The 10,907-nt window shown below is 35.8% G+C and overlaps 1 protein-coding gene across 1 annotated transcript in view; it reads left to right on the top strand.

The window, feature by feature from the left end:
• LOC106464578 (LIM/homeobox protein Lhx1-like) overlaps nt 1-10,907 on the top strand; it is a gene marked incomplete at its 5' end in the record, with an annotated part of 71,690 nt that overhangs the window by 20,536 nt on the left and 40,247 nt on the right. The window contains one exon of the mRNA XM_013924730.2: nt 2,640-3,139. Coding sequence (XP_013780184.1) covers nt 2,640-3,139 — 500 coding nt within the window. The remainder of the gene's footprint in view (nt 1-2,639; nt 3,140-10,907) is intronic.

Genomic DNA, 10,907 nt, shown 5'->3' with positions numbered 1-10,907 from the left:
TACGTACTCTCTCTCTCTCTCTCTTCTATATATATATATATAGTGGGATTTGACCGTCATTCTTATAACGCACCCACAGCCATAAAATGCGGAGCGCTTTGTAAGGGTGATGCAAATACCATCCCGACTATCTTGTTTGCATTGTTTTTAAAGGATTGATATTAGCTATCCCTACATTTACTTACTTTTTAAAAGTTTTTTTTTCTTTATTTTACATTATAACTTTACGCCGATCAGGAATAGCGTTATACTGCGTTGAAAGAACTGATAAAAAAAGAACAACGCCTATTTTTCAAAAAGTTTGTACTAACTCGGTATTACTAAGAACACGCCATTTTCTAGGGCTTTTCAGCTGTTTGAAGAATTAACCAACTCTTTTTCTGGAGCGTAGCCAGGGTTGGTTAGAAGAAATCAACAACAACCCCAATATTCTAAAAAGTGTAGAAGGTCCACTATCCTCTGATTTTTTTAAATATATATATATTTGAAAAGGTTTACCCAAGACGTTTACAACTCAGCATATTGTTACTGTAAGGTATACTAACTTCCTGTTGAAGTTTTGAATACTTTCATTTTACATTTTTTAAATATCCAACCCCCATCACACACATACACAGTCTGCACCTGTTCTTTCTTTCACGCGCTAAGTTTCGTGCTTAAAAGTTTTTTGTTTTTTTTAAAATAGATACTGACGGGTTGTTCGGTTATATCAGTCAGTATGTGTAACTTTGGAAATGATATGAAGTATGAAGTTAATATTTTTAAAATAAAGTTAGACCATGATCACTTTTAGGGTTAGCTCTTAGTATAGATATATATATATATATAGACACTGAGGGGTTGTTTGGTTATATCAGTCAGTATGTGTAACTTTGGAAATAATATGAAGTATGAAGTTCATATTTTTAAAATAAAGTTAGACCATGATCACTTTTTAGGGTTAGCTCTTAGTATATATATATATAGATACTGACGGGTTGTTTGGTTATATCAGTCAGTATGTGTAACTTTGGAAATGATATGAAGTATGAAGTTATATTTTTAAAATAAAGTTAGACGATGATCACTTTTAGGGTTAGCTCTTAGTTCGAGAGTCTATAGACTGTATTCATGGTCAAAAATATAGTATTTTACCTATTTGATACACATTCATGTTTGTTTATTCTTGTCTTAATACTCGCCATCAGGTTCGAACTCTTTTTGACTACTTTTGCTTGTTTATTATATCTGCTGCTTTATTGGTATGCTTTGCTTATATACCTCCCTTTTTAAGCCCTTTTTGCCCCATTGTTTTGGTCAGAATTTTTGCTCCTGTTGTTTTTTTGGGTACTTTGCTTATAAACATCAATTTAATCATTCCAGTTGTTCTTTTTATAGTTTCTTACATTATAGTCCTTTTGGCCCCATTGTTTGTATTATCAAGTCCTTTAGGCCACGAATGTTTGGTAATCATTCCTATAGTTCTTTTTACAGTTTCTTACATTATAGTCCTTTTGGCCCCATTGTTTGTATTATCAAGTCCTTTAGGCCACGAATGTTTGGTAATCATTCCTATAGTTCTTTTTACAGTTTCTTACATTATAGTCCTTTTGGCCCCATTATTTGTAGTATCAAGTCCTTTAGGCCACGAATGTTTGGTAATCATTCCTATAGTTCTTTTTACAGTTTCTTACATTATAGTTCTTTTGGCCCCATTATTTGTAGTATCAAGTCCTTTAGGCCACGAATGTTTGGTAATCATTCCTATAGTTCTTTTTATAGTTTCTTACATTATAATTCTTTTGGCCCCATTATTTGTAGTATCAAGTCCTTTAGGCCACGAATGTTTGGTAATCATTCCTATAGTTCTTTTTACAGTTTCTTACATTATAGTCCTTTTGGCCCCATTGTTTGTAGTGTCAACTCCTTTAGGCCACGATTTGTTTACAATTTCTTACCTACGTCAGTTTAAAGTCCTTTAGGCCAAGTATTTTCGTTTATAATTTTTCCTTCTTTTTTTTTTCTTGTTTTCAAATTTGGTCGTTATTTTGAACGGCATTTTACTGAGGTCAATTTCGATAATTGGTTAATTCTCAACTTCTTATTGAGAAATGATCTCTCACATAGCCACAAAAAATAAATAAATAAACAAAAAACATAGATACATATTTGTTTCTTTGTTTTGTAATTAAGCAAAAGCTACACAACCGGCTATCTGTGTTCTGCCCACCACGGGTATCGAAACCCGGTTTCTAGCGTTGCAAATCCGCAGACATGCTGCTGTGCCACTAGGGGGCATCGATACGTAACATAATTCTCAAAAAACAAAAACAAAATAATAATCACTTTGAGTTTAATATAATCGTCAATTTTTTAAGTTATTTATTGAGACTGTTTTATGGTAATTAGAGGTTATATTAAAAAAACACACAGAAGAGGATTATTTCGTAGTTTTCAAATCTTACAAGGTTATTTTCTATCCATTAATTATTTAAAGGATTTATATTGATATGTTTTATTTTGTTGTTTTTGTTTGGTGTTCTGTTGGGATATTAAGTCTTATCTTCTTTAGAATTTCACTAACACATAGGTCTGTAAGAAAAAAAAAAGTTATAATTATACGTATATTATCATATTTTATTTTTTAAATATAATTTTAGCCCTCGTCTCAAGTTCTCCACGTGGACAGACCGAGATAGATGAATCGAATGACCCTATCGCTGACACGAATGGTTTCGCCAGTAGCAATAGTAAAAAAGAACATAGCTTGGATCGAGAAGTCATCACTCGACAAGGGAAAGGCGGGACTCTAGTTAATAGTCCAGATTCCGACTGCTATACTTCACCAGCAGGGGTGGTGGGTAGCACCAATGGCAATAGCCAGACAACAGGAACTGAAGTTGCTAATAACATAAATGACCATAAAAATACTAATGACAGTGATGGTCAAAATAGTAGCACCAGCTCCACCGGTCAGAATTTTGGGACTAATCCAAATGATGAGAATGCTCCAGGATCTAAAAGACGTGGACCGAGGACAACAATTAAAGCCAAGCAGCTGGAGATGCTTAAAGCTGCTTTTGCTGCCACGCCCAAACCCACGCGTCACATCCGGGAGCAACTGGCACAAGAGACTGGTCTTAATATGCGAGTTATCCAGGTAGGAATAGCACATAATATATATGGTAATTTATGACATAAGAAATTAGGGTAGGAATAGCACATAATATATATGGTAATTTATGACATAAGAAATTAGGGTAGGAATAGCACATAATATATATGGTAATTTATGACATAAGAAATTAGGGATTTGTAAACAAATTCTAAGAAGAAAAAAAAAGGATTAAACTGAATTGAGGAAAAGGATAGGAAACCCCAAGGATTTTGTTATACTCGTGTTGGTTGGTGTAGCAAATTTTATTTTGTACAGGTTGAGTAGACTGAGTTTATTCTAAGTCAACGTGGAAATTGTTTAAAGATCTCGAAGTTATGGAGACGTTCATAATTTAATATTTTCAACGAATGATGATGATAAGATAACGATTAACAGCAACGAAAATTAAAATCACATTTCATTAAAATGTATTTGGTAAAAACGATTTTGACGACAAACAGGTAGATTAATTATTATTCATAAAGTGTTAACCACTAAAGTCGAGATAAAACGAGAGCGTTCAATGCACGTACAATCTGGTTGTCGACGAACGAGACAATTTTTGTTTTCCTTTCAGGTCAAGTCTTATAAAACCAGCGATGGAAATACGTTTCTAGTTACTCATGACTAGCTTGTCTAAAAACGTGATTTTCCGTCACGTGCTCGGTAGCTAATTGTAGAACATTCACTTTCTAATTACACGTGGTCGTTCTTGTCCGCCTGAATTTGACCTTCTTATCTGGTGGTCACCATCTCAAAGCCGAACTGCACCAAAGAAACGAGGGGAAGTGGTCATCAACAGTACTAACATTCATTTAATGACCGCACACATCTGTCAGAGTAGTCGGGGAAAGTAATTTATTCAGATATTTACCCATTTCCTGTACGAAACCAGTAATTATTTTTAGAACAATGAAGTCGTCAGCTGATTATAATTGTCTGACTGTTATCGTTGAAATGAAGTATTGTAATATGATAAATTGGCTGCACGAACTTGAAATAAACATCATGACATTTCCATTACATATAAAACTGAGTGTTTTGCGGTATACTTATCAGGTATGTGGACAAAGATCGTATAGATTATGTATTAAAGTCTATGTATGACCGGGCGTGATCTAGTGGTAAGCGTGCTGAGTCAAGGTTCAATAGTACAAGGGTCAAGCCGAATACTTTCCGTACTTTCAGCTGTGTGGACGTTGAAACTGTGAGGTCAGTCTCACTATTCGATTAAGAGTTGTCACATAATAGGCGGCGGGTCCTGCTAACTGTTCGCTCCTTCCTCCGGTATTCTGAGTTAGAAATGGCTGGATCTGGACCGTAAGGGTCTCTGATCCATCTAGCTGTTTAGCTCGTGTCTCTCATAAGGTGATGAAGCATAAATACCAAAGTTTGTCTTTTTTAACTGCTTGTACTGCTTTAGAAATATTTTACTGAATAGGCCTGCTTTTATTTCGCAGCATTTAAAACATTAGATTCAAAGTTGTGTAACACTTAAAATAGTAAGCTTCTAGTGTTTTTCTTATTTCGCGGCAGAGTTAGAAAATTTGACTTTTAATTTTTTGTTGCTATTGTTGTTATCAATTTAACACCATTTGTCCATATTATGTTTCTCTGTGTGCATCATAGTTTATGATTTTAACGTTCACTCTTTGATTTTTCATAGCATATGTTTAGGGGACTATATTTTTGTAACGTTGTTCTTTCGTTGTCGGGTTCTTTTAAAGTATCTGGTGAGAGTAATTCACAGTCCAGTCCACGTAACAATAACAAATTCGTTTCTTTCATTCTTCAAAACTTGAACAATGTTGTAACTTATATAAGTGTTGCTAACTGCACCACACTGACATACAAAAAAAACTTACTTTTACTTCACGGTTGATCGATAAAACAACTCAATATGTGCCATAGCTAACACAGATCGAAATATTTCACTAAAAACAAAACTCAGATTGAAACTAAAACATACTAACTGATTTACTATACCGACTAGAAACAATTCTCTAAACCTTATATTGACAATCTGCTCTCGAATTTACTAGAAACCTTGACGTAAAATTTTCAGAACTTTCTAAGCGTTCTAGGCCTGTTTTATTAAACTCTCCATCTTAACGTCATTATTATGACCCGCAGTTCCCTCTAGCTAACAAACAAATTAAAACAGTGAACATATAGCTTGTAACAATATCAATAATGTACGTCAAGTATTTGTAGAATACGTTCGGTAACAATAAATTTAAAATAATGTAAGTTGTGTGATATAACCATATTGTTTTGGATATTGTAAGAGTCCTCTGTGTCTTGTATATTATTGGGTACTTTTTCATATATTATTGTGATTAAAATATGTTAAGATGGCAAACATGTTTGCAGAAAGTAAATATTTTATATATGTGCGCGCGCACGCACACACGCATATGTGTGTGACAGACATTACGCATAAAATCAGTTATTTGTTGTTATTTTTTTCACAATAAAACGGACATTTTTATTGTTAAACATCATTCCAAGTTAAGCCTTTTCAAGATATTTCGAGAATTATCTGTACTAGCCGTCTCTAATTTTGAAGTGATAGACTAAAGAAAAGGCAGCTGGTCAACATCATCCACCGTCAATTTTATCAACTAAGAGTGAGATTGACCGTCACAATATAATGTCCTCATGGCTGCAAAGACTCGTGTCTCGCAGGTTTCGAGTCGAGTGCCCTAACCACCAGGCTACGCTAGGTCATCGAGAAAGAGTAGCATTGCGCGAATTAAAAACAAACAAATCATTCTCGGTCGGGTGTCGTGTGACAAACTTGGAATAGAGTCTAAGTTGGAAAGTGAAGAATAAAGTACTTGTTGTATATTTACTTTTCAACTCAAAATTCAGACGTAATAAACTCTTAAATACGTGGAAAGTATTTTATTTGATGACGAACAAGTAACAAGCGATCCGATAAAATATCAGTCAGTGAGAAACATTCTGAATAAAGATCAACCAGTAAAAAAGCGATCCGATAAAATATCAGGCAGTAAGAAACAACACAATTAAGATGCTATTCGATCGATTAAAAATCCATCAGTGACAAGCGATCTAATTAAAGATAAGTCAGTAGAATGCGATACGATTAAAGATCAGTCAGTAAGAAACGATCCAAATAAAGATTAGCCATCACTTATTGATCTTTAATCAGATCACTTCTTACCGATCGATTTTAATTGTATTCCTTCTTACGCTTCTTACTGATGGCTGATCTTTATTTGGGTCGTTTCTTACTAATTGATCTTTAATCGGATCGCATCTAACTGAAATACAATTAAAGATCAATCAATAAGAAGCGATCTGATTAAAGATCAATCAGTTAGATGCGATCTGATTAAAGATCAGTCACTTAGATGCGATCTGATTAAAAATCAGTTAGTAAAAAACGACCCAAATAAAGATTAGCCATCAGTAAGAATCAATACAATTAAATATTAAAGTTTCTCATATGTATTCATGGTGTTGTGGTAATTATGTTGTTCCTGAACTGGAAACCAAGAAAGGTTAAGTACATCTGTTGGGAAGATCGAGGTCTCGGTTTGGATAGGATAATGCCTCTGATTGGGTTTCGTGTTCAGGAACTGTTTTTCAGGTTTCGGCAGGATATGAAAAACTGGTGTATGAGCAGGAACCACCATTGTATCTCTGATGCAGTCGGCACCCAGATCGTGCTGACTTGCCCGAGGTGCCTATTGTACGCTAAAGGTGAAAATGATTCTGAATTAGAGATGACAACGATCACGCCGAGCACATGCCCTCGAGGGCAGTCACGAGACGGTCAGAATAGATAGCTATTGTTCGATGTCGGTTTCTTTCATTGTAAGTCTTTTGTAACATCTGTGTAACTTGTACGTCTACCTGGTTGTTGAGACTGAATTCATTGTTTATCACAACCTTATTAGCTCAAGTTTAATATAACGATAAGAAATGTGTTTATACCATAAAATATTTATAATTATCATTTATTAGTGCTGTTAAAATACAATTTATCATTATTAGAAAAGGCTCGTTTCGTTTGGAATTGTGTAAAGCTACACGAGGGCTATCTGCGCTAGCTGTCCCTAATTTAGCAGTGGAAGGCAGCTAGTCATCACCACCCACCGCCAACTCTTGGGATACTCTTTTACCAACGAATAGTGGGATTGACCGTCACATTATAACGCCTCATAGGGCGAGCATGTTTGGTGGGACAGGGATTCGAACCCACGACCTGCAGATTGAGAGTCGAGCTACTTAACCACCTGGCCATGCGGGGCTCGACTTTAGGACGCTCTGGATAGCTGAAAAGCGGCATATACATCCGAGGTAGAGCGACTGTGCCAAGTAGCTCTTCATGTATAGCTACTGATGGTTTGTATAGAGCGCCCTAGCCACCTGGCCATGCCGGGTTCGACTTTAGGACGCTCCGGATAGCTGAAAAGCGGCATATACATCCGAGATAGAGCGCCCTAGCCATGCCGGACCAGTAAGGGCTCATTCGGTATGGAATAACATTCATTCCACAGTGAAACAATGTATTTTACCAACCCAAGGATTCTCTTTTGAACTCTGTACGTCTGAAATACGTTGAAATTGGCATATAATTTTAAAATGACAGAGACGCTTCAGAGCCACGTGGTCGCGTAATACTAATATGTATTATTCTCGATGATCCAGTTAGTGACACAAAGTTTAATGTGTATTCTCAGAAACTATCTTTCATCATTTCGTATTACACCAAAAAACAAAAAAACTTCTGTTATAGATTTGTGGAAATTATATATAACGACCTACGTGGTTATAACCGTGTTAATTATAGTGAAATAAAGCTTAATGTTCGACCGGTGGCAACGACCCAGTTTCCTTAGTAACTCTACTGTATGCCGAAAACACTTATATCTATGGGAGGTAGAGAGACAGATGAGAGATGCATGTGAATGGCATTTCGGAATTTGAAACATTAATTTGAAAACCGTGTGAACGTGCGAAACTATAAGGCCTAGTAATTCTTATTAAATTATAGGTTTTCCTGTTTAGAACACGACGACGACAACAACAACAAAAAAGCAAACGAGTGAGTGAACTGTCTCAACAAAACACACACACACGTGATGAGTAAAAGAGGCTTAGACACGTAATACCACACGCAACCTCTTCCAGACGTGCTTGGAGGATTTGTCTTTTTTTTTCTTCTTTCGTGTCCAACAACAATATTTTCCCCTCATTCATCATACCATTGTTTTAGTTACATTCTAAAAATACCATTCTGTTGCTAATGTGTTCTCGTGGAGGATAGGCACCAATCACGTCAGGGTAACGGTTGTGATTAAACGTGACAATAAAATTGAAAATTTTATCATTCAATTCGTTCTTTACTTGGCTAATGTCTTTCACAATTGAATATAACGAATTTATTAAAATTCTATTTTTTTTTTTTTTGTCCGTAGGTGTCACTTTTCAGTTTCACATAAAGTCTCCTTACAAGTTTCGTTTCTCCAGCTACAATAAAGCAAAACTAAATTTTAACTTTCTGGTAATTGACAAATTCACAATACCGTTTCTGGTTTCGACGTTTCACGTCCTCTTCAGTCCAACGTATTCTTATAAATTTGGTTTTGTTCCGTTTAAACATTGTTGTGATTTTCTAATGTTCTCCCCTTAGTAGCGGCCATTCGAAACCATGGGCGCCGATCTCGACTGAAAGGTGGGGGCGGGGGCATTTAAGAAAAATATTGCATGACGTCATTGATTATAAAAAAACGTCCACAGTGGTCAACAGATGTGGACATTTCACGGTTTTCGATAATCTTATTATTATTATTTTATATAAATCTATACAAAAGTGCAGAGAGAGGCTTCTTCCCCACCTTGTAACGTGGGGTCACTCTCTTGGCGGTGGGTAATGTAGACTAGCTGCCTTCTTCCAGTAGAAGTGAAGCTGTAGGCTAGCTACAGAGTTATTTAAGCCTTGCGTCTGGTATCAAGATAGGCTTAGCTTATAGTGTTAAGATTGTAAGTATAAGTGAAGCTGTAGGTTACAAAGTTATTTAAGCCTTGCGTCAAGTCTCAAGATAGGCTTAGCTTATAATGTTAAGCTTGTCAGTAGAAGTGAAGCTGTAGGTTACAGAGTTATTTAAGCCTTGCGTCTGGTATCAAGGTAGGCTTAGCTTATAGTGTTCAATGAGTTTAGTTAAACCCAAATTAATTAGTCATTCTTCGTATATAAAGTCATAGGGTACAGGTTAACTTCATTTTAAATAATATAATCCGCTTAGTTTAATATTGTAATTAAGCGTGATCCGATAGATTGGAGCGTATCACGTGCTAACGCTTGTAATAAGCATCCATTTTGAAACTGAGAAGTTTTGTGTACCAATAAGTACTCATCAGTGCACCGCCGATATTACAAATGATCTAACTTAGTTTATCAAAAAAGAACAACCTCTTAATGTAGGGTGCACGAAGGACTTTTCCCGGAAATGTTTTTAATGGTTCCAATATGTTTGAGTCACAGAAGAATTCGTGATGAACAGAACCAGAACGTCAAAGGAATTCTCACGCCCACGTGACGGCGGTTGAACAGGTAATTTGTGACTAGATTCTCCAAGTTGATTCGCTGTTGGAGACGAAAGAACCGCTCTCTAATTTTTCCTCCAGTCATCTAGTAAACAACAGACCTAAAAATATGTATGTACGTAATATTAGTTGTTGCCATAGTAACATTTAGGAGATATTCTTTGAGCGTCAAAAATCCGCGGGGGAGGCGGCAAGAAAACCTGATGGTGTCAAATTCCGAATATATCTTAAAATATATGATCGCAGAATTTCGTGGAACAATTGCCAGGATACACATATGTGAGGGTATAAAAGATTAAGTAAGATACGCGGAATTTTTATAATAGTTTAGTTTGTTTGATTAAGGACTTTGTGGTCAACAGAGGGCACTAAATAACGTTTTTATAAATGATATGGATGTAAACTTTCCAATTCAATTATTTCTTATAACAAAAGTTATAGGCTATGTAAGTGTGTAAAAGATTAATAAAGGACGCTAAATAATAGAATAATAAACTCTAATCCTGCCTAAAAGAATTTCAATTTGAGGGTAGGCTGTTAGAGATCGTGATGAGTAATAAAATCGTATCAGATATACGCGCGCCCCACGCTGGTATTGCTAGTGCACATAAATATAGATATAGAGGAATAAAGGTCTCATAGATTAGTTTACTCTAATCCTGCCTAAAAGAATTTCAAGTGCCGCGGCTATTGAGGATTCCCTCTTGTTTTAGTGTTCTTACTGAGTGGAGGGGTGAATTATTTGGGAAATGTACGTAGGTTATTATTATTTTTTATTAGAAATGACCCCCTTTTAAATAAATGCTGGAAAAGACATCATCAAATTATATAACCTTTCAATGATACATAAAACAGTTTGGTTAGCCCTGAATGGATGAAACGAGGCGTTCTGGTTGTTACCATAGTGATATCAACTCGATGCTATTATAAGGATATTTGGATGAAACCTTTCCAAGAACAAAAACCTAAAATGGTGTCCCCTGGTGGCTCAGGGGTAAGCCTGATGACATATGCCGTTAAAATTCGAGTTTCAATACGGTGGTGCGTGGAACACAGATAGAGCCCATTGTGTAGCTTTGTGCCTAACAAACAAACGAATGTATTGTTGCGTACGGAATAGGGTGTGGTGTGTGCTAATCGATAGATTATACACACTAATAATAAGTTATAAAAACGCAGATGTGATAAA

The sequence above is a fragment of the Limulus polyphemus genome, unplaced genomic scaffold (assembly GCF_000517525.1).
Source record: "Limulus polyphemus unplaced genomic scaffold, Limulus_polyphemus-2.1.2 Scaffold1693, whole genome shotgun sequence".
Taxonomy (NCBI): Eukaryota; Metazoa; Arthropoda; class Merostomata; order Xiphosura; family Limulidae; genus Limulus; species Limulus polyphemus.
Note: the sequence above shows the minus strand (reverse complement) of the source record. Positions and strands in the feature narration are given on the sequence as shown.